Source organism: Pleurodeles waltl, chromosome 3_2 (assembly GCF_031143425.1).
Source record: "Pleurodeles waltl isolate 20211129_DDA chromosome 3_2, aPleWal1.hap1.20221129, whole genome shotgun sequence".
In the NCBI taxonomy this organism is placed as follows: Eukaryota; Metazoa; Chordata; class Amphibia; order Caudata; family Salamandridae; genus Pleurodeles; species Pleurodeles waltl.
The window spans coordinates 11,019,201-11,044,281 of NC_090441.1; the positions used below are offsets into that span (position 1 = coordinate 11,019,201).

The window sequence follows — 25,081 nt, forward strand, 5'->3', positions numbered from 1 at the left end:
GCTTTGTGATAACAATTCCAGTTGCAAACCAAAAACCGAGCCCTACGTTGTGATGGTAACTGATAAGCAATGATGTTTTTTAATTGTGCTAAACAGCTTGGGGTGCGGGCAGGTGGGGTATCGGACAGTCCATTTTCCTCAACAATATGTTCCCTGTACATCAGTACACTTAAGGGGAATGGCTACTTTAAAAAAGTTGCCATGCAGGGAATTGAAACGCATAAACAGGGGTCTGCTGTTCCGGTAGGCCCCCCCCCCCCCCCCCCCTGCATTCCCAGCTATTCGCAAAGGGTTGCAAAAACAACTTGCCTCACTAATATTGAGAGAATTGTTTGCGCCGTCTACGAATATCCGTTTTGCGATGCACTTGATTAGAACTTCACTTGCATTGCAAAATACTGGTTAGGTCACAAAAAGTTGGTGCGCCATTTGCACCCACGGACTTCGATCTACCCAATGATACATCAGGGCTTGTATTTGCTTGCAGTATACACAACGTTCACATGTGCCTGTGTATAATCAACACGTATATTCAGCCTGGATAGCTTGGTACGGCTTGATGCACGGCCCGATTACTCAGTCACTGGCATTCACTTCGAAAAAGGAAATTGAATGAAAAACACATGCTTTACTTGGAGTTAAGATTTCGATGGATGCTGAATGAAATGCCTGAATCAGCTGGAAAAATATTGAAATGCACATGTAAAGGCGCTTTTTAAAAACCCATGTGCTCAAATGTTGTGAAATTATCTACAGATAAAAATAATTGAATGGTAATTATTTCTACAATGATATTGTACACTTTACCATTTGTCTGAGCGCTGGTAAGAGGTGGTAATTATAATTCAGTTTAGTGGTACTCATTTTGTCTGCCTCAGAAGGATGAAAGGCTGAGTGAACCTGCTGGAATTCAGACTTCTCTTTAATTGCATTTGCACCTGCTTGTTTAATTTGAACCTTGGTCCTTCAGGTTTCACGTACATATTTCTCCAGATGCATACATTAGATCACTGAGCCATCTCATCGGCTAATCGTTCCGTCAACCACATTTATTCAGCAAAATAGAGATTGAAGATAGAAAAAAGAACAACTCTGCAGTATTGGACTACAAATTGATGCCCCTCCCAACAAGTCTGCTGGCTGGCACAAGCTCATGCAACTGCGGTTAGTGATGCCACAAAGAGGTCCTGTAATTAATGGCTGGTCATTCATCTGCCCATGCATCAAGAAGGCTCCCGCGTTGCAGAGACAGCTGTTAATGCTTTCTCTCTCTGCCTCCAGAAGTGGACAGTGGAGGGGCGCATTCCATGACACCGAATGATGTCCAGAGCTGTCTGTGGAGGTGAGGATCGGAGAGGGCTAGGGAGGATGCAGGGCGCCATGAAAAGCAGAACTATATACAGTCGCAGCCAGAGATCCACTGAGCCACAAAGAATGAGAAACGAAAGAAAAACTATTCGGGGCAATTCATTCATTTCATTTGGAACCTCGTGTCATCCCTTCACTGCCCCAAGATCACAGGTCGCGTCAGCTGAGGTGCAAGCTGCGCGCGCTCGCCACTGAGAAGGGGTTGGGTTAATGAGTGAAATGTATGGAAGCGTACCGTAGAGGGGCTCTAAGGGGACACCTGCACTCATTGCAGGCAAATGCAGAGTTTAGCCGGTTAGGACATGACTCCTGTCTGGTGTACGGCACGGAGAAAAGAGCCTGTGCTAAAGCAGTGGCATGTATTCATCTGTGCATTACACACATGACTCTGATGGCAAGAGGCAGCCGATTAAAACCAGGTGGCTTCGGTGCTCCAGGAGCAGCTGACATGGCTTGAAAAGGCTTTGTCACCTCCTCTTCGGAGCTCTTTGCACGAGGCAGACCAATCTCTGCGAACAGTGGGATGGTCTCAGGCTGGCACGTGGGCACATAGCTGAGAATGCAGAGGAGATGCCAGGTCTGATTCAACGAGGAAGCACACACAACGCTAGGGTGTGGGAATGAAAGTTAAGCAGCTATTCCTGCAACTAGGATTGTAAGGAGAATACAGCTGTGCATTAACAGGCATTCTCTCTTAAATCATTCATTTCACGTGGACCCTCACCAGGAGCGGCTGCTCCGCCCCGCTGGATTTCCCAAAAAATAAAATGATAATAACATACACTGTTATTGTCATTATATTTTTCTTTGTATGGCGGGTCTAGGCTGGGGGAAGGGGACCGGAGAAGGGGTATGTGCACACAAAGTGTGCACGTCTGTTTGGCCAGCCGTGTTGGGCCGGCCAAAGAGACATGTGCACTTCGCATGTTCTCTACACGGCTTTATTGCACAGCCATGTAGAGAACATGCCCAGGCTCCCATTCCGAGCCGCAAAGCAGGCCGCTCAAACCAATCAAGACGCTGCATCGTGATTGGCTGGGAGCCTGTGCAGCCGGGAATAGGAAGAGGACTGAGGGGTGTTTTTTATTTTAATTTTATTTTTTTATTTTTTAAATGCCACGCCCCTTCACGCCCTGTCCTTCCCACCACCCCTGTTCAGTGGCAGGCACCACTGACTCTCACATTAGCCTTACATTGCAAGCAGCACCTTAAGCCTCGGTCCCTTCTCTTTTTCTGCACACATGTGCCACCACTGTTATATGGGACTGCTCCTCCACAGGTGAGGCGCTGGCGCGGCAGACTACCTGGTGCCCTGGACACACATTGCCTAGGGTCGCAGAAGTGACCTTAGGCAATTGTATACACCTCTGACCCCAATATAAATATTGGCGAGTGTAGACACTGGCCCCTACGAGGCCTGGCGTGTCGCCTTGGGTGGGGCACAGTCCCATGGAGCATCACACATACTGCAGGCCTGTTGGAGAAAAAGCACCACCATAGTGGACTTTCGACACCCCTTACCTGGACCCAGAACACAGGCCTGCTTCTGTGTGGGTGATTGCTCAGACCCTAGTGGCAGGCTGGAGGACACTTGCAAGATGAGGGGTCCTGAGAGATCGACCCTATAAGATCGGGCGCTCCCGCCCAGATGGGGCTATTAGTGACCTCACTGGGCAGGACCAGGAAGCCTTCTGGCCCGATATTGTTGTCTCACTCACCAGGAGTCTGGAACTAAACGGTTCGCTTTCATTCCACTACTGCTAGCGGCAGTTTCTGTTCTGCCACTGTTCTGCAACACCATTTTAAATATTTGCTTTAATTCTGTGCACAGACAACGAGGGCTACACGCCAAAAGCATGTGGAGAGCATGCAGTCAACCCCCCAAACAAATATGGGTAAACTCACCACCAAAACCAACCAAACTGGCACAGTGAGGGAGAGTTGCACATAAGAGAACATGCTGGATGATCCTGTGACTGCAGGTTCTATGTCAAACAAGCCCCCGCCCACATCAACATTGGATAAACCAATTAAAAACTAGACCCATCTCAAAATCCTGTACTGCCTCGGGGCCCAAAGTAGATGCAGTAGCACTAGATGTCGGACTGCTCTGAGCCAACCACTGAGAGCTCTTACACAGGGTGGCGGAAACTGAATCCTCTTTCATTATGGTAGTCATAAGGCCTTTATTCTCAGATCTACAGTAACAAATGATTGACCTGCACAAGGATGTCGAGACTCTTCACTAAAAGGCTGAGGATGGAGTGGAGCGATCCAGCCTTAAAAACATTAGAGTTTTAGGGCTCTCTGAAACGATCGATGGCCAATCAGCAAACTTTTTCCTTACAAAATGGTTCCTTGAAAACAAGCTCTTTGACACATGCTTCAAATTTTTCTCCTTTGAGAGGGCACATCGAGCCCCGAAGTGACCTCTAGCCCCCTGGCGCACTGTCATGCACATTGGTGGTACTGAACTACCAGGAAAGGGACAAAAACGTACAAATAGCACAGAAACATGCCAGTGAGAACTGGAATGTTTTGGGGATGGGCTTGCCAATGAAACAATACTGTATAAATCTTTCCTCATGCCTACAAAAGAGGAAACAGCCTTTTCCTCGTGGGTGGAGCCACGCATGTGCCTTAACCACGCAAATGCATGCTTAAGCCACCATGCATATGCGCGGTTCAGCCACACAGCGGGGAGAGGAAGGAAGATCCGGATGCGGCAGCCTGGTAAGTGGGGTTGGAGGGGTGTATTTTTAAGGACAGAATGGGGGAAGGGGCTGTTTTTTTGTGGGTGGAGGGGGTCGGGTTGTTTGTGTTTCTGTGCAGGGGGCCAGTTTTAGGGCTCAGAGGGGTGGGGAGGCTGGGGTAATTTTCAGGGTGGGGTTGGAGGGCAGTGGGGAGGGGCAGTTTTGGGGGCTGTTTTAGGGCTCAGGGCAGGGTGTGGGGAAGTGGTGAAGGGACAGTTTTGCGGGGCAGTTTTAGGTCTCAGGGCGGTGTGGTCTTCAAGGTTGTTTTTTGACAGTGAGTCTGTTTTAGGGCTCAGGGCAGGGGAATCGTGAGGTAGGTTGGAGGGGGAAGTTTCTGGTTTCAGGTCGGGTGGGGAGTATAGGGGTAATTTTGTTTTATGGGGTGGGGGAAGGTTTTAGGGCTCAGGGCAGGTGTGGGGGGTTGGGCAGTTTTTTGTGTGTTTTTTTTTAATAACGAGGACGAGGGTTTTGAGGGGGGTTGGGGTAATTTATTTTATTGGGCATGGTTTTAAAGCTTAAGGTGGGAAGGGGCTTGGGGTCAGGTTTTGGGGGTGGAGGTTTTTAGGGGTGGGAGTAGTTTTAGGCCTCAGGGTGGGTGGGGGGAGCTGGGTCGTTTTCAATGTTAGGGGGGGTTGTATGACAGAACCACACATGTTTACCACATATATCTTTACTAAGCATGCTTTTACAATGAAATTCGTTGTAGAGGCATGCATGGTAAAGATGTGGTTGTGGTTCAGACCACGTTGTTAAGCCATGTGTGGTTCTGTCATGCACGCTTCTGGAAAGTGCATATATCCTCTTTACAAGAAACCCACATGACATTATCCACTTTCCTAGGATGGAAAAAAGATGGAGAGGCCATTTTGAAGTACTATATTCCGCCTTCTCTCGAGGCACACTTATTTGGCGAGCGTCATAAACAATAATAGGCACAGTTGTGGATGAGGAGGGATGATTCACAATTATAGAGGCCTCCCCCGATGGCAACCCACTCACTCATCAGTATTTATGCACCAAATGTTAGTTAATTACAGTTTCTCAAAACCATATCACCAAACCTAGCTAGCACACTAGGGACTACTATCTTATGAGGCAAAAACTATAATTAGGTCTCGGACTGCAACTGAGACCGTTCGCTCCCACCACTCTTAGCTACTTCCTGTGAATCCTTGGCCCATGGATTCTGGCAACGGGCCGGACAGTACTGCCCGCATGATCTTTGGAGGGAGCTTCAACCTGACTATCAAGAGTACTCATTCTATTTGTCTCTTCATGGTGGATGTGCACAGTTACTTATGTACGAGGTTACAGCACATTGATACATAAGCTACATACAACATAATCTTTATGTTGCACTGATTCAGACCATAATCCATTGATGTTAACCTAAATTATAGTAGGATGAAATCCGCAGTACCAACATAGAGGCTTCAGCCTGATGCACTCCTTGATCTCCCCTTTAGGACTGCAATAGGAGAGGCTGTAAATCTAGTTCCAGGAAAACAAGGAGACAGCCCCCCTCCCTAACATACAGTGCAATGCATTGTCATTAGAGGATTTTGCATCAAAAGCTCTTATGGCATAAAGTCAACATTGTCCCCTGAAATAACTGCGGCTGAGAAGAATCTGCACATAGTAGAGACCTCTACGACTGTGAATGTGACAGACCAAAACTCCTAGAGGCGTTGCAGCCTACCAGCCTCTGATAGAACAACTAAGAGTTCTGAACTATCAAGAATACCTGACATACCAACATTGATATGGTGACAGAGCAGAAGAGCGTTTAGCCTGACTCTTGGAATCAGAGACTTTCAGACACAGTGAGCCTTCAAGGTGGGTGAACCTGATACCTTCTCAGAATTTCAACACTAGAGAATGTCCAGGGTGGTGGCTGAGGAATTCCAGACCCCCAAGTCCCAATTTTTTCAGTATGTACAGTTGTGACATGCTCTGGAACGATACTAGGTCCTCCAAGAATTCAGTCCCATGGAATCAAAAGTAGTGGTGCCCCCCCCCCCCCCCAGTCCTGCGTGGCATGTCTGCCTCTTCTTCATACTAATGTAATAGACTAGTTGGCCTGCACACTACCTCACTGAAAAGACAATTGAGGACAACTAGAGGAGAAGGAATGGAGAGAAGCCAAGATAACACCCTAAGAAATAGTAATTTCTTCAACCTTCTAAGCTCTTGACTGGCTACATATGGCGAAGCGCTCCTTCTTGCAGGTGCTTTTTATTGTTCACAGAGCCATCTGCAGCAAGGGACCATCCGTCATTCCAGTGAAGCTACTTGCAGCATAGACTCAACTCTAGATTAGCCCAAGTTTTAGCAATTCCATTCCACAAGAAGGCATGCATTGGTGGAACCTCCTTCTATATATAGGCAATACAATAATAAACTCCCTACTACCACCTAAGCCGAAAAATATCCAAGACACTTGGAATTAAAAGGGCTATAAAAACCTGCCTGTCCCCCAGCTAATGAGCAAGCATGAGCCTATTCTCAGCCACACAACTGGTGCAACATTTTTATCAGCACAAATGGGGTAAAGCTGGATGGTGGGATTCTTGTAGATTCCTGTGGATTCCAGAAGTTTCTATCACAGAAATGTAAGGGGAATGTGTGATTTCAGCACTTCACTGTGGTTTGCAGGGCATTTTGGGTAAAAACAAATCCTCATGAGCTCCGCACAAAGCTACATCACCATGGAATCCCCTGGTTGTTTAGTTTTCAAAAATGTCTGTGGTTTGTAGATTTTCATGGGTGCCACCAAATCGTAGCCCCAAATACAGCCGCTACCCAGATTGGTTTACTCTCAATGTAGCTCTTAAGGACCTTTTGTGGTCTTATGGTCCACCCACACAAATGGGCTACCCTTCTTATCGGGGGACAAGTAGAAACTCAGGGTGGTAGGAAATATGTGGTTCATCACAGATTCCAGAGCTTTCCATCACAGAAATCCAAGGAACATATGTTATTTTAGTCAAAGTTTTAGGTTTGCAAGGAATTCTGAATAAAATTACCTAGAGAGAGCCACGCAAGTCATACTTCCTTGGTTGTCTAGTTTTCAAACTGGTACAGGTTTGCTAGGTTTCCGTATGTGCCTACTGAGCCAGGGCCCACAATCCACAGCCGCCCACTTTGGGGGCAAAAAAGGGTCAGTTTTAGGAGGAAGATGTGATGTATCCATGTTATGTCTTGGGCTGTTTCCTGTCACAGGCACTATGTCTACTCATGCAATTAAGGTACCATTTTTATCGGGAGACTTAGGGAATAATGCTAGGTTGAAGGAAGTTTGTGCTTCCCTGCCGATTCCAGAACTTTCTATCATAGAAATGTGATGAAAAAAAGTTTTTTAGTCAAAGTTTGAGGGTTGCAAGGGTTTCTGGTTTTTTTTTAAACGGTGAGCACCACACAAGTCACCCCACCCTGGATTCCTCCAGGTGTCTATAGTTTTCAAAAATGTGCAACCTTGCTAGAATTTCCTAGCTGCCGGCTGAGCTAGGTGCCAAAATCCAGAGCTAGCTCACTTTGCCCAAAAAAGGGTCAATTTTGAGTGGAAAATTGTGATTTATCCATGTTGCTTTTTGGGCTGTTTCCTGTCACAGGCACTAGACCTACCTACTCAAGTGAGGTTCCATTTTTATTGGGAGACTTGGGGGAATGCTGGGTGGTAGAACATTTGTGGCTCCCAGCAGATTCCAGAACTTTCAATCACAGAAATGTGAGACTAATTTGTTTTCTTAGTCAAAGTTTGAGCTTTTAAAAGGATTCTGGGTAAAACAAAAACAGGAGAAAGCCACACAAGTCACCCCTCCCTGGATTCCCCCAGATGTCTACTTTTCAAAAATGTGGATGTTTGCTAGGCTTTCCTAGGTGCCGGCTGAGCTAAGGCCCAAAATACACAGCTACCCAGTTAGCAAAAAATAAAAAGGTCTGAATGGAAAAATCTGATGTATTCTTTTTGCGTCTTGGGCTGTTTCCTGTTGCGAGCAACCAACTAAGCATAACAGATCTAGTGCCATGTTTCTCCTTGTTGCCAGAGGCAGAGTTTTTCAAAGATAGGGTCAGATTTATCAATTATTCACACAACAGAGCAAGAAAACTGGATGTGCTGTGCTGCGTGAAAGAGAGAGGGCAGGAATGTGCCATATTTACATATTTACCAATATATGGTGCATTCCTGCTTCCTGCCTCTGCTGATGCACAATCTGCTGCCTAGCACCAATGCAGACCTCACAGGCGTATTCCTCTTTCTGAATGTGCTGCTGAGTGCAGCACTTAGAAAAAGGAAACTGCGAGGAGGAACAAAGATATTTCTCCTCGTTGCATCTCCCTCAGTAAGACAGCATTTTGACGCATTCCCAGGTTTACCAGTCATGATAAATCTGGGAATGTTTCAAAATAAATGTGTAGATGCATGGGAACACCCACGCTCCAACTATGGAATGCACTTAAGTGGCAGAATAACGCAAGGCAGCGACTTGCAATACCTTGCATTACTCCGGATTTACAAACCAACACAGGGCCACACAAGGTGGCCTTGCGTTGTTTGATATATCTGACTTTAGTATTGTGTTGCCATTGCGACACCATGTGACATAAAGGGAGCACAATACTATGATATATCTGGCCTTAAATGTATACGTTGAGGCCTAGTTTTGTTGTTAAGGTTGCATCATATTTCTGGTACAACCCTGATGCAAAATTTCATTTATTGAATCTCATAATGCGCTCAAATATACTCATTATAGACCTGCTAAACATATGTGTGAGGTGTTAATATCGGATGTCACTCCTTTTGAGGTCATAGGTTGTGATGCCACCTCCTGTGAAGTCACTTCCTGTGATGCCAGGTACTATTTCACACACTGTGATGTCATGCGCCGTGATGTCACTTGCATACTGCCCAACATGGTTAGTCCCCACACTTCTGTTTTTTAGGACTTGTGCCCTGTCCCAAGCCATTCGAATATGGCTGAAAATGCTAGTTTGGACATCACTCTGACTGCATTCGTTCAGAGACCCTACACAACAACAATTAATTTGTGGGCTACCTCTACGTGGCACAGTTGAAATGCTTTAGGAGTGATGAGATTTGAGGCACAGAGTGTATTTATTTCTCTGTAAATAAACTAATTTGGGTAAAAACATGTAATAGTCAGTACAATTCTCCACAATCTACACATCACGCAGCCCTAAATGGTGGGATTTCAGCCTAGAATCAAGGCACACGGAGAAGCTATGGTCATAGAGATTTTTACTGGTCTCCATCCAGTTCCTACTCACAAAACAACATGCACAGTATTGCACAAAGTGACATTTTACCTGATGGTCCTAAGACTGTATAATTTCCACACTTAAATGCCCCATAAGCACCCTGTTCATGTGTCAGTGACCTGGTCCCTGCTCTGGATTCCAGTGTTCTCGGCTAGAGTTTTTCTAAAGCATTACAAATCCATTCGCTCTTGCAGCATGGTTACTGATGAAGTGGTCTGCAGAAATCCAGTTTGCAAATCATGACCAAGAGCGTAAAATGGTGGTGCTTAAAAAAGTGCCTGATAAAATTGTATCTTACGTGATGAAATATTATACATCTTAATATAATGAAAATGGTACGTCGTCAAATTCATCATAATGAATACGTTTTTCTAATAAGAAGGATGAATAAAGTTTTGAAAATGGTGAAAAAACAATATTAAGCGCTTTTGCTGCCCTGTGTGACAATGTTCCGCCTTTCATGTTGTATTTGGATAAGGATGGAGTTTAAGTGATACCTGTACACACTACCTAAGTGGTCTGGCATTTTACAAGCATTTCCCAGAGCCTCACAAGTCTTTCTCTTAAACCAGTGGTTCCCAACCTGTGGTCTGGGGATCCTTGGGTGTCCGCGAAGCCTCCTCAGGGGTTCCGCAACTGCTCAGAAAAGTAAATAATATTAACAGATTAGGTCCCCAGCTTTCAGTAATGACTCAGTGGGGGCAGTCCCCGGATTCCATTGATGATTCGGTGGGGGTCCCCGGGTTCCAGTAATGATAAAGTGGGGTATCCACAGAAGTCAAAAGGTTGGTAACCGCTGTCCTAAACAACCCTTCACATCTTTTCTCAATCGTAAGATCTGCCTGGCGAGGTAGGTAGACTGCCATTTTGGGCCATGTGTGGTTCTTGAATGAGGTGTGACTTTCTAGGAGTCACCTCAGCAAGCAGCTGGTAACTTTAGATATTGTTGACCTCAGAGTTTTGTACAGTAATTCAGAAAGATATTTTAGACCTGCAAAATCCCACTTGTGTTGTTCCTAAGATCCGTATAGATATCCATATAGCCAAAACGTTGTACTTGTATGGTGTGTGTCCTTGTGAGAACACTCCAGAATTTAGATGTCAAAAAGGTCCTCTGTGCAAACCTACCTGGAAATGGAGCCTTCGTGTTTTGTGACTTGATTTGCTGTTCTTCGGTGATGAACCAGGCTTTTTATCCTAGTTTGTGTTGCAATTAGCTAAGCATTGCTTTGATCATATCTATTAAAATTTTCTGAGACCTGTGCAGATTCTTCATTTTGCAGCAATCTTTGAAGCAAACAAAGTCCTGCTCCTTGCTGATATTTGTGTTTTTATTGTTAAAAGAACTACATGGCAGGTGCAAAGGTTTGGATGCATGTGTGGTTTAATGCTTCCTTGATGCAGATGCCAATAGCAATGTATTTAGGAGAGAATTACTTCCGGGTGTTGGAAAACATATGGAACTGCTTATAGTGTATTGACCTACAACAAATGTTAGTTTTGGACGTTTTGCGGCACATGATCTGTTTGAACCAATAGTCACCAATTAAAAAATAAATACATGTAAAAGCCAGTTGAGATGCAACTATAGTCATCTAGGAGTCCCTCCGGGAACATTTTAGGATTGTTGCGTGGCTGCATGTAGTTCAGTCAGTCCTTGCCATCGGCTCTAAACCTAAATCTACGAGGCCTGTGGTGTTGCCAGAGATAAATCCGTTCATGACTATGTCAGTGTGCAGCGACCTGAGCTCTGTAATTTACACCTTGTTGTTAAATGGAGCTAGGAAATTGGAGTTGGATGTCTCTACTCCCTTGGCTCCCCTCGTGGCGCGGACTCCGAGCTCGAGAGCTTTGAGCTGGTCAGATGTGAGGACAGGCGAGTAGTGCTGTGTCCGTGCTTAGACAGAGGGGGCCAACACACAGCTCACCAGTGCTTTTCTCCAAAACACTTTTACTGAGTGTAAGTGACAGGGCTCCCCATTACTTCTCAACAAACTAAAAAGTAATAATGCGAACAATCCCTTGCTAACACCCAGGCTTGTGTTCATCTGTAGACTTTTAGGGGAAAGCCAACTCTATTGCAAGACAAGGGGAGTAGGAATGGTCTTTTCTACAGAACGAGTTGTCACCCGCAGAATGAATGAAGGCACTTCTTGTTCGGTCTGGCATTAACCAAGACCTTTTGGCTCTGCGAAAATTATATATCATGTATATCATATAATTATAGGGGATTTCAGCCATACATCTTCATCTATTCATCTGTTGTTGTATCGTTCACACTTCTTCCTCCCACTACAGCGCACAAGCGTGGGCCTGCCCGCTCAAGCCATTGGCTAACTTCTCTGTGAGTGACATAATTCTGCCTTTTCCCAAGGAGCACACCTACACACAAAGCAGGAGACTGCAATGAGTACTTTTAGAGACCAAAACGTATTTTTGCTTTTATCCATTTTTTTCAAATGACAAGAGTCACACAGCTTCCCCAACAATATTTTGCAAAATCCATAACAAAATAAAACAAACGCTGACGAAGTCAAAAAGGTGGTGACCGACGCCAGACCTGTTGGCATTTTCAATGCTTCTTAAAAGACCCAAAAAACGGAATATTTTCAAAATGATGCAACATTACAGTAACAAGGCTCATCATTGGGGTCTGTGGAGCACCATACTGTGGCATCACCTTCTCCCAAGGGTTTTATATAATTTTTGACCCTGGACGATGGGTTTTGTTGAAAGCATAGATGAAGAGAGAGGCTTTCAGGAGAGAGGCAGAGAGAAGCTCTCGTGTCTGCTTGCTGATTGGTCTGGTTCAATAGTGGGTGATAGCAGTTAGTTAAAAGCACAGCTCAGAATATGTGGTTTGAACTACGTTAGGCCTGACACAACGCTTCTGAGTGCAAGAAGAAAGATTTAAATGAATTCCCATTAACAAAATTCCTGGGTTTTAGTATCCTCTCAGCATGCACATTTGTTTATATGTAGTTTGATGCATTACTTTGCTTGGATTTAGTGTTACTATTGTTTTGTTCCCTATGTTTGTGTTGAATACTTTTGCGTTTCTACATTGGCAGTAATTGAAGTTGCTACAGATCCAACCTCAACAGACCCACCATCACCACATGATACCCTTGAGCTCCCAGTTCCCTCGGGTCATTGTGGCCTTGTCTGGTGCTTCTTCCTGTCCATGTGGGTCAGTGTGATGGTTCGTCATGTCCTGTTGCTCTGGTCTGGTTGATCCTCCATAACCTTGTGCTGAGGTCTGCACTCCTGCGATATCACTACTGTCTGGTCCATTGTTCCCTCCTATCCTTGAAAGCTGGACTGATGGTTCCTCATATCTATGGGATGTGGTCTGAGGGCTCTGCTACTGGATGGGAGTTCAGAGCAGGATATGGCAAGAGAGAATCCCAGGTGGAGCTCTAGCAGGTGGTGGCCAAGGGTGGATTCAGCTGACCTTGAAATTTTTAATGGAATAGTCCTCGCCCCATTCAGACAAGGGCAACACAACCACCACCAGAATGGACCTGCATGTCTTGCACTTCAGGCCCACATTTTTCTTTGTCCCCACCTACCATCCGTTTCCCTACTAGTGTTGTTTGCGTTTGTCTTACTGTCTCCCTTTCTCACCTTCCTTTATTTCCAATGCTGTCCCGTTCATTCTCCCTATTTTCTTACCTCTTCCCAGTCCATTCTCTGCCGTTCCTCTCCCTCACATCAGTCCCCCGCTCCTCTTTTCTGAGAGTCTGTTTACGCCCTTCCTTTCGCTGTCTCTCCAACCCACCCACACTTGTACTCTTCTCAGCCAGATCGAAAGAAATGCTTAAATAATTAGAAGAAGGCACTTGCACACACGTGCTTTATGGCAAGTAACTGCGACATTCCTGGTCATGTTTTTTCAGAAACAGGTTTTATGATAATACAGTAAAAATATTAAATTAGGAAATGGCTTACTCGGTGTTATAAAACCTTAGTACGGCGGAAATGGGTAATTATCCCCTTCACAGCCTAAATGACAATTTCAAGCAAATAAAAATGTTAGCGCTCATTGCTTTCTTTTGTGGGGGGCCATAAGCGGTGGGGGCTCTTCTTTTATTGGAGGGCGTCCCAGGCCATCCACCTTGACTCTGCTTCTGTTCTACCTCGGGTGTGGTAACATCCATTACTCTGGGTCGGTTACTCTGCGGTGTGTCCTCTGAACTCCCACCCTTAGGGCGGTACAAGTCGCTTTTCCTCCCCGATGAACTCTGAGTGGTAGACCCGCACAGGATAGTGCGGCTTGAAGCCATCGGCTGAAATCACTTATTTTATCTTAATATACACAGCTCAAATGGAAAAATATTGCAAATGCACACAAAGAAAGAGAAAATGAACTGGTGCATTATGCAAGAATAAAGTGTACAAGACATATTGTAATTTGTCCCGGCCAGGGGGAGCCGGAGAGACAACAGGGTTAAAGTGACTGGGTGGAGCTGAACCACGGTGAAGGGGGCAGGGAAATTGTGTAGGTAAATCCCTGCCAGTCCTGAGGGGGTAGAAGGTGGTACTTATGTTCTTGCTAAGCAAGCAGCCCATTTACTGTAATTGTATTTATGTAGCGCTTACTACCCCGGACAAGGGGCTGAAGCGCTTTTGGGTGAGTAGCATACTACTCCAGAACCCAAAGGTGGATAAGTGGTGGATTAGTAGGGGGGAAATATAAATTGTTATTGGGAGTGGAAGACCTGAGTCTGTTTCTTGGATGAATGGAGTAGAGGGAAGAGCATAGAAAGGATTATTTGGGAGCTCATAGCAGTAAAAGAGGTTAAGGATGTAGGCACAGTTGGCGGTGTCACCATATAACAAGTTTCTTGTGCCGCCATTTTGTGGATACACAAATGCCAAGGAGTCCTGCATTTATCTCCTGTCCATACTCCACCGGTATGCTGCAGTTTCATCTAGTGTCACGTACGTGTTCGTCAGAGGAGTATGAAAAGGTCAGAGGGTCGTTGTGTTCCGGAAGGGGTGCACACCTCGACTGTGTACTGCAGGCATCTACGAGGGAGACACTATGCTCATTTGTTCTGAGTTCTGGCTCGCGCACAAAGCCTGTACCAGCCATTAATGGTGTATGTTTGTAAACCTTTTCACACTGTCCTGGAGTCTTACCTGCCCTGAAGCATGTCTCAGAGAAGCTGCCCCTGCATCGTGTGTCAGTGACCTGCGCCCGTTGGATAAGCAGCTCTCTCAGGAATGTATCCTTGAAAGCCCCCCTAAAATTCAATGTTGAATCCATCCAAAGGGAAGGAACACGGCCATTTGTGCATATACAGCTCTGTGGGGTCCAACCTGTTCACAAGACCGATGATTTGTGTCGTCCTATATCATAATATGGGCCCAGTCCTTCTAGATCATCTGGATTTGTGCCAATCCCTGAAACCCCTGGTGACCTAATTCGCGATATTTAAACAAAAAAGACATGCACGAATGATCCTCTCTGCAGGTAAGTTAGGTCGGTATTTTTTTTTACCACATTTGGTAGTGAAAACAAGTGGCTATCTGTAAAGAAGCCGTAGTTTTGCAGCCGTTTCGGGGTCGCGCAGCCGTCCATGCTCTGCGACCCGAGAGGTCGTGGGCGTTTGTCAGCCCAGAGCGCCCGAGTGTGTAATGAGGCCCCGCGCAAAAGGGGCGCTTCAGCATTCCCTCTGGGCGCTAGGCGCGCGGACCCCGCTGTGGCTGGTAAGTGCAGCCCCCACCAGGGACTTCAGGCACAGTTCAGTGGCCGCGGACGCACCGCCTCGGCGGTAATGACGGGGCCTGGCGCGGGCGCCTGAAGGCGGTGATTGCGGACGCACTTGGCGCTCTCGCCTTCGGTTCCCCGTTGTCCTCCCTCCAGTTGAAAGACGAACCATTACAGCCCCAGCCACCCCTTTACGGTCGCTGCTCAGAGCTGGGAAGTAAGTTATACTTATGGCTTAATAAGCAGGCGGGCTGCGGAAGGCAGGAGACCGGTGGCAGGGAAAGGAAAGGCGCCGCTTTCCTTTTTGTGATGAAAATGATAGTTTTAAGGCCGGCCGCCGCCACCGCCTTGCAAGAAACGCATCGCGTTTAGTATGTTGTCAGAATGTGAGTATTTTCTCCGCGCCGACGGGGTGCATAGGTCACCTGCGAATAAACCAGGCGTGTTTGCTGTCAAAAACAGTTGAAAAAACATGGATTTTCCCAATGATTCTTTTTTTCATTTCCTGCAAACATTCTTCAATAAGTCATATTTTACTACAACATAGTCTAATTGTTTTCTTTCATCTCCTAGTCCAGTTCTGCAGTGTTAAGTTTATGTTTTCATGCTTTGTTTTTACACATTTCTTTAATTTGTAGTTTACCCGGGTATGGTATTGAAGCATGATTTTTGAATGTGGCCATAGTTTATTATTTTTGTGTGTAAAGCGCTAACTGTCTACACATCACCGGACGTCTCCTTACAGCGCTGCCTATCATAAGGCCTAGGGATAGTGCGGCAGCCATTTTTTAAATGTAAATAAGCTACCCAACTGGGTGGTATGATGGAACCACACATGCTGGAACAACGCATGCCTTAACGCAGTCGGAACCACAACCGCATTGTTTCCACGCGTACCTTTGCAACAAATTTCGTTGTTAAAGCATGCCTCGTAAAGGCATGTGTGAAAACGCCTGCGAAACGGCATGTGTAGTTCTGCCATGCAACCCAACGCTCCCTGAGGCCCAAAACGACCCCCACCTGTAATATCTAAACTACCCCGAGCCCCCTACCCGCCCTGAGCCCTAAAAAAAAAAAACTATCCCATCCCCGCCCCTATAAACTAAAGTACCCTGAAACCTAAAAAAAAAAACTACCCCGACCCCCACCTTCCCTGAGCCCTTTAAAAAAAAAAAGCTATCTAAACCCCACCACCCTTTCCCGTAAAAAGTAAACTTTCCTGACCCCCCACCTACCCTGAGCCCTAAGAAAAATGACTGTGACACCCCCCAGTCCTGCCCCTAAAAACAACTACCCCCTAAAAACTAAACTACCCCAACACCCTCCACAGCCCTGAGCCCTAAAACCTTCCCCCAATAAGTAAACTGCCCTGACCCCCTCAACCCCCCCAATAAAACTAAATTACTCCGACCTGCCCTGAGCCCTAAAAAAGAATGCTACCCTTTCATGCACCCTAAAAAAAAGTTACTACCCTGTAACGCTACTGAACCCTATAACCCATACAACCCCTCCTGTGACCCATCATTGAACCTTAAAAAACCCTTAACCACCCCTTACTTTTACCCTTCCCTGAACTCTCAAAACTCCTTACTACTCATTAACACTACCCTTCCATAAACTCTAAAAACCGTTAGTACTTCTTAACTCTGCCCTTTCCTGAAACTGAAACCTCTGTACAATGACTTAATGTTACCTTTTCATGAACCCTCAAAACGTCTTACTGCCTCCTGATGCTACCCCCCCCCCGAGCCAGAAAACCCTCCCCCTTGATGCTACTCATCACTGGGCTCTAAAAACTCCTTACCATTCTTTAATGTTACCCTCCATGAAACCCTGAAACCCTCTTGCTGCGCCTTAATTGTACCTTTACATGAACCTCTTGCTACCACTTAACATTACTCATCCCAAAACCATAAAAACCTTACTTCCCCTTGGCGCTACCCATCCATGAACCCTAAGAATTCCTTTCTACCCCTTAGTGCTTTTTACTGAACTGGAAAACAGTACTAGACCTTAACGCCCTTAACGCTGACAGAAACCCTTGCTTCCCCTTAACACTAATCTTCCCTAAATGCTAAAAAACCCTTGCTACCTCTTAGCACAACTCTTCCCTGAACCATAAAAGCCTTACTACCTCTTGGTGCTGCTAAATAATGAAATCCTAAACAAACCTTACTACCCTTCCCTGAACCCTAAAACCCCCCACTGTCTCTTGACATTACCGACCCCTGAACCACAGAAAAGCCCTTACCCATTACAGCTATCCATCACTAAACCCTAAAAACTCCTTACTACCCTTAAACACTACGCTTCACTAGACCCAAAAACCCAACTAGGCTTTAAGGCTACACATCCGTAAAACCTAAAAACCCTTACTAATACTTAAAGCTACTCTTCCCTGAGCCCCAAAACCCCACGCTATCCCTCAATGCTACATACCCTTGAACCGTAAACCTCTTACTACCTCTTACAACTACTTCCCCGAATCCTAAAACACTTCCCATCCCTTTAACGCTACACTTCCCTGGACCCTAAAAACACCTTCTACTCCTTAATGCTATCCATCACTAAATCCAACAAAACCCTTACTACCCTTTAATAATACCTATCCCTAAGCACTCTTATTACCCCTTAAAGCTACTACCCCTCCCCGTCCTGACACTCTTCATACTGCTTACAACCCTTCACCCCCCTGGATTGACAGTGCAGCTGCCAGGAGAATATATTTCTAACAATTATTTAAGCTGTGCTTGGGCGGGGCTTCAGTTTGGCTCCTCCCAGAGGAGTATTCACTCCCGCCTCATTCGGTCAGCCTGCGATGTCTCATTCCGCCTTCCAGGTAGTGCGTCCATTAGTACGCACATGGTATTATTCTAAGCCCAACTCTGCTGTTTGTTGCATTCTGTTCTTTTTCTCCTTTAAAAAAAATTTGAACAGAAAGCAACATTTTTGCTACTTCTTTCCCCCAGCATTGTCAAAGCCAGTAGGACAGGCTTATTTGTGATTGACAACATTTGGGCATGCAGTGCATGCAAACTGCATTTGCTCATATTGATATTTTTGGTACATTAAAGCCAGACCTATTGACTTTGGCAATATATGTTCAGAATCGGGCAAAGATGAACAGCAGTCGAAGCCTAATGCAATGGTTCTGCTTGCTCTGACGTGCCCCATGATGCCCACCACCTAAGCAGTTGTGCCTGTGTTCTAACTAGTTTGCACTTTCCTGTGCATAGTATAGCATGTTCTACCAACATGGTACTTTAGAGCAAGACATTTTCATCGTGACCTGTTCCTGCTCACCTGTCACTCCAGAATACACGGAAATTGTGGATAGACTTAATTCTGTACTTGCAGGAGCTGCTGTAAACATTGACATTTTTAAACATGTCACTGTTAGAAAGAAATTCATGAGCTCCCGAGGCAATATCATTAATAGAGCTGTAGGGCCATAAATGGTGTCTGCGTCCACTTTTTGCACCCCCGGGGGACTGTGGTATTACACGAGGGGACGCAGACATGTGCATGAACGCTCTGGAATGTGGACCGTGTTCATAAAGGGGCACAACTCCATTCAAATGAACAACCCTTTGTAGCAGAACCTTATTGCAGATGCAGGGGCAATGAAGCCCCTTTGGAGCCCCCAGAGCCCCCCCCCCCTCCCCTCCTCAAGTGGATGCAGGTCCGTGAGGAATCCCTGCTTCCCTTTCAGAATGAGGCTGGCCAGTTTGCCTTTCACTACTGCACTGTTTACAGCTCAGGCGCCTGCACTGTGAATCGCAGCTTTAGTGCACTTTTTGGGAGAAGTCCGAAAACTACATATCCACAATTGCGGAATTCATTACATTTTTTGTTTCGAAGATTGCATGCTTCCCGGCATAATCATTTTTTAATGAATGACTTCCACAACCAAACAAAGTTTGAATTAGGTCATAGATAGAAAACTTTGAATGTATGTTTTCCAATTCTGGGACAGTTCTGGATTTGTAGGCTTCCTAATCAGGGCACAGCAACTGGAGGGAAGAATTTGGTGAGCTGTTGAAGTGAAAATAATGTGTTTGTCAATTTTAAGAATAATTCCAATGCTTCATATCTAGAACGCTTATGTTGTAAACAGTGTGATTCAAGGAAGTCTTTGTAGCTCATATTTCTGAAGGACTTTCTGGTCCTGAAAGGTAAGCACTGGAGCTGGACTGGCCTTCACTCTTGGGAGTTACCTTTGAGTTGAATTGAGTGCAGCGAAAGGTGCAGGGCCTAGGGAAGGGAGTATACTTTGGTTCCGTTCTTGACTGGAAAGTCACCTCCCAGTTTAGCAGTTTTGAAAAGGCCCTGAACCCGGTAAAAGAGCGAGTCACGTTCTCACAGGGCTACTCTCTCATTCTGGCACATCTAGGATGGTGGATTTTGCACCAGTTTTTTTAAAGTTCTTGAGACGGTAAATCATTTTAGACTTTAGCTATCATACAATCCTGCCCATTCTTTGAACAGGGTGCTGCATCAATATTTATCCTGATGAGGAACCTGGCTAAGTGTCAAATATTTTTGGACTGTTTTTAAAACATTTTGGTGCCCTGACAGGATAACAACACCGATATGGCCATTAATTTTTTGTAATCGACAAACAAAAGACTTTATTTAGTTTGGTATTTGTTGTGCTCCCTCTCACTTGTTCACTGTTCCCCCGCACTGCGCCATCACACATATGTAGCGCCTGGTTATGGAACAGTGTTTATTACCATCCGTACTTCCATGTTATGAATTGACTTCTGATTGCACAAGCCACTGATAATTACATTGTTCAATCTAATTACAATTTTAAGTTAAGTGTGGGCTCATTAATCTATATTAATTACTAATTATGCATATGGTGATATAAATTCTGTACGTTTGGGAAATAATGTGAAAAAGTAAGTAACATGCATTTAAGTTATTAAAGGGGAACCATAATATTATTATTGTTCACCCAGAAGTCCAAGTCGGGCCTGACATATCTAAGCAAAGCAAGTAAACATTACATTTTGAGGCACATTAATATTACTGTTTTTTACAGTTAGTGCAAACAAGATGCAAGTGTTTAACACCTGAACTTTAAGTTGCTAGTCTCCTTTGAGAAATATGAAAATTGCTGTACACAGTGTGACCAGATACACCTTGATCTAAATTTTATTTGAATATATATTTTACAGGTAAAGTTGAAATATACATTTTTATTATTCGCATTAATGCATTTGTTAGCAAAATGTATGATTTCTGCATTAGTTGTGTGAAGCTTTGACAAACTTTGTAGAGTTTGTAGAGCCTGTTACAAACATTTCTTGCAGGGCCCCACATAACATAAACACATGTTTGTAAGTTAAAAAACATAGCTGTCATGGAAGGATAAAACAAAGCCACTCCAGCATCTGGCATGGTAATACTAGTTACCTCATCATTAATAAACAGAACAGACTTCCTTTAAAACCTATTAATACGTTTTGAAGCATGAGTGCAGTGCCATGAATAAGTGCTGGGACCAGGGAATAATGCTCCTTCCACCTCTTCTGATGTCCTGCACAAGAATAAATGGTATATGTAAGGGAACTCTTCTAAATTTGTGAGATTTGTGCCTCTGCCAAACTGGCTTAAGATGTGTTCGGACAATCTGGTGCTAAAAATGATCACTGGATTAATGGGCGTGCTGCAGACATCTGGGCAGCTGAGCCTGTTCCTTATCTGTGTGTGTTTAGGGCTGAGGAACAGCGAGTTATTATCCTCTCTACGTACTCTGCGCCATGCAGAAGTCGTTTCTCCAACTGTGGTTTAGGTAGTAAGTTCTGAAATCTACTTTTAGGGTACACACTCCTTGCTATGGACCCATGGTCCACACATCTTTATTTACCCCCTGAAAAACTGTACAAACACCAAGGGCAAAACCCAGCGCTGCTAGTACCATTAAGTGACCAAAGGCAAAAATAAGAAGGTCCCAGTGATAATCCCATCATTATATTAGCCGGTCATATGATGGAGAAACCTGAACATATCCTCATATTCTTCAGCCACCAGGGGACGCCTCTGTTGCAGAGACCAGCTTCGAGTAGGGGGACTCTGTTTTCAGGTGTGAATGGGCAGGGCCAGTTGGCACTCAAGACCAGGCAGTTTCTGGTTTTTCAGTCACTTGGAAGGATCTTTCATGTAGTCCACAAAATAGTTTGTGCCATTAAATATGACTATTGAGAACAATACATCAACAATAAATGTATCCACATAGGTCTTGGTGAAGAGAAACAGGTGTCTGAGATGAAGACACAGTTGTGTCTGTGCAGGCCCATGATGCAAGTCCAGATCCTTTGGGTCAGTGGTTCCCATCCTTTTGACTTCTGTAGAGCCCCACTTTATTCTTACTGGAACTCGTGAACCCCCACTAAATCATCCCTGAAGTCCAGCGACCCCCCTCCCACTGAGTCATTACTGAAAGCTGGGGACCTAATCTATTAATATTATTTCATTTCCCAAGCGGTCACGAACCCCTCCATAGGTCACTGGACTTAGGTTGGTAACCACTGCTGCAGGTGATTGATTGCTTGTGTGAGACACGGGACTCAGTGGGCCCTATCGTGCTCACTTTTAGTACTTCATCTTTATAGCTCTTTGTATTGCCATCCCTTCTTTGGCTGCTATTTTTTTGTAATTTCTGGGGTTTTCAGAATTGAACACAGTGCACGCAACAGCCGTAATTGTCATTCTTCTTTAAGAGATGTCTGTTTTCTGTCACTGAAAAAGGCAAAGAAATTTTAAAAAAAATCTTTAGACCTGTGCTTTCAAGTGATATTTTTTGTCCTTCAGTTCTTTGAAACCAACCTGTTTCTGTTCCTCAGTGGACAATGTGCACGCCCACAACTTTTGCTTAAGTCGATTCCCGCGTGAAACAAAGATGTGAGGTTGTGATTGGTGCGTTGACAATACTTAGGCATAAATATTTTTACTTCCTTTTAATAGCAAAAACAAACATATAACTGAATAATGTGCTATCTTTCCTGAAAACAGAAACAGGCTTGTCACAGAGCTTTTAAGTGGATACTGTAGTGACGGGTCATTTTGGTTTTTTTCCCCAAGTACCGCCAAGCCCCAGCAAAATGTATGAAAACTAAATTGCACCCCACACCGCCGGCTTGATTGCATCTCTTGTATGCGCTGCCGTCTCTGGCATCCTATTACAATATTCAATCTTGTTTTCTTTCTTGAGGAGGCTGCCGGAAAAGGGCAAACTTCTCGCCGGCCCCATTCCCCAAGGGGACGGGAACAGTCGCACTCCCTGTATTTACATAGCTCTGTACCGCCAGTGATTGGAGTTGTGAAGCTCTTCCCCACAGTTGGATGTATTAGTGGCAGTTGCCGAATGCATTTTTAATTATGAAATCATTTTCACTCCGGAGGAGCGAGCGCCGGAGTTGGGTTATTCTGTGCGGCAAATATGACCTTGAAAACCAACTTTACTTGTTGTTTAGCGATTTACGTAATTGTTTTTAACCTTCTTCCTCCTTTCCTATTTTTTTCTTTTCCCTTTCGCAGGACCGAGTTGTATCAGTCGCTATTTGGAAAAAATCAAGCGCCCTTATGAAGAAAAGCAATTGCAGTATCTGTGAAGAGACACTGCCTGGCGGGATAATGTCCCTGGACGTTTGTGTTCCAGAGCCCTGGCTGGGCAATCCCAGATGTGAACTTTCTTCAGTTATAGACGAACACTTTTTTATCGTAATTTAAAATCGACTTGTTTGTGCAGTAAAAAAATGCATGTGGGAAAGCGGGAAATACCTTTAGTTTTTCCCTTGGCATAAAACATATTTTGTATTTAATATTCTTTTTCTAAAATTAAAATACGATGAAATATTCTAATTCGAGCAGTGTACTTTTAATTCTATATTAACCCATGATTATTTATCACCTGCTCCAGTTTGCAGGTACCACGTTATTTCCAGTATGTGATAATTCAGATAATTGAAAAATAAGATCAGAATTAGTAATGTGTGAGCATTACTTGCCTGGGGGAAGTATTGATGGAAGCTGTTGCTTCAGGTGGTATGAACGAATGTATAGCTGCACGTGGAAGGGAATGATACGTCATCAGCACTAGTATAGCGCACATCTGCTACTAGTAGGGTCGCTGTGAGGGACTGCCTCATTTAGTGCTCCTATACCAAACAGACCTTGGGGTGCTTTACATAGAACACAAATGACTGTGTTATATTGTAGATGATATCAAACACATTGAGCCATTTGGAGCAAAGGCAATATGTCTTGTTTTACAAGGCACCAAGGGAGAGTTAAAAAACTTTAGTGAAGTGACAGAATTTTTGGAGACAGAAAGCTCAGTTTTTAGTTGTTTCTTGAGGTCAAGAAGAGTGGCGCCGTTAAGGACTTCCTTAAGAGAGATGTTCTGAGTCTTGATACCTCAAGTGGTAGAGTGTTTCATCTTCGGAGGCCTCTTATTCTGAAAGAAAAGGGATCAGCTCTCTTACATAAGAGCCGATATTCTACTTATTAGCTTTATTTGCAGGACAGCGTCATTAGAAATTGATCCTTGTGTTCCTTGTTAGCCAATGAAATTGTCAAAGCATGGGGAGAATGTGATCAAATTTCCTTGTGGTAGTGAACATTTTGGCTGCAGAGTCGAGCGTTGTTTTGAGCATGCAAGAGCAAAAGTGGGACAGCTGCTAAGATTGTATTTCCAAAGTTCAGTCTTGCAAGTTTTACTGAGATCAGTAGCAATAAGAGGCTTGCCTTATTTGAGAAAGTGAAGGTGAAGTATTGAGGACTTTGCCTACCCTGCTAATGTGTGGTGTTAAATGTTGTATAGAATCTAAGGTGAAGCCGAGAGATTTTACTGTGGGAGAGAGTGAAGGATAGAAGACATCTAGTTTGAGGGAGTGTAGTAGTGAAAGGCTGTTTTGCCTTTGTGAAATGGTGTAAAGAGAGTGAATTCTGTTTTAAGGTTTGGCAGTGAGTAGTCCTTTTGACTTTACTACAGTTATACATTTATGTACTTCAGAGGATGCATGGATCACCAAATGCACCAACACTCGGCCAAATGCTTACCTAAGAAGGCCTAAGAAGCCTGATGGTTCACCACCGAACTCCAAGAATCAAAGCGTACCCGCTGACGTTTAGAGACAAAATGGAGTAACAGCCAATCCAGCGAAGACCTCTCTTCATTCAGAGCTGCAACCGCCACCTAATGACAAAAAATCAAGAACGCAAGGAAGGACACACTCCGGGAGCACATCAACTCCTCTGCCCACAACTTGAAGGAACTCTTCTCAGTCATCAATGAGTTCCCAGATCCCCTCTCCGAAGACACCTGCGTCCCCTGTCACAGGACCTCTGTGACAAACTCTCCTCCTTTTTTCACCACAAGATCCAGGACATCTACAACAGCTTCCTGGCACCAGAACCTGTGACCGACCCACCCGCCTAGACCATCCACAACTGATCCACGCTCACAACAAAGGAAACAGTCAACATCATGAACAGCACACACCCCGGAGCTCCCTCGGACCCCTGCCCTCACCTCAGATACGTCAGAGCCAGCGCATCCATCGCCCGAGCTTTGTAACACATTTAACTACTCCATCAGCCCGGGCACCTTCCGTGAGGACTGGAAACACGCTGAAATACGCCCTCTCTTGAAGAAACCTTTGGCCGACCCATCAGAACTAAATAATTTCCGGCCCATCTAACTGCTACCCTACCGCGCCAAAGTACTAGAAAAAGCAATCAACGCACAACTACGGAATTTCATGGGGGCCTACAGTTCCCCAGACAGCTGCCATTCTGGCTTCCGTAGCAATCGCAGCATGTCGACAGCACTCCTGGCAGCCACCGACAACATCCAATTACTCCTAGACCGTGGCCACACCGCAACACTCTTACTCCTCGACCTCTCAGCAGCTTTCAACACGGTCTCCCACAGCACTCTGCGCACCAG

The 25,081-nt window shown here is 44.9% G+C and overlaps 1 protein-coding gene across 1 annotated transcript in view; it reads left to right on the forward strand.

The window, feature by feature from the left end:
* Positions 1–22,992, forward strand: part of AATF (apoptosis antagonizing transcription factor) — a 406,709-nt gene extending 383,717 nt beyond the window's left edge. The window contains exon 12 of the mRNA XM_069226568.1: positions 22,669–22,992. Coding sequence (XP_069082669.1) covers positions 22,669–22,717 — 49 coding nt within the window. The 3' untranslated portion in view covers positions 22,718–22,992. The remainder of the gene's footprint in view (positions 1–22,668) is intronic.
* The last annotated feature ends 2,089 nt before the right edge of the window (positions 22,993–25,081 follow it).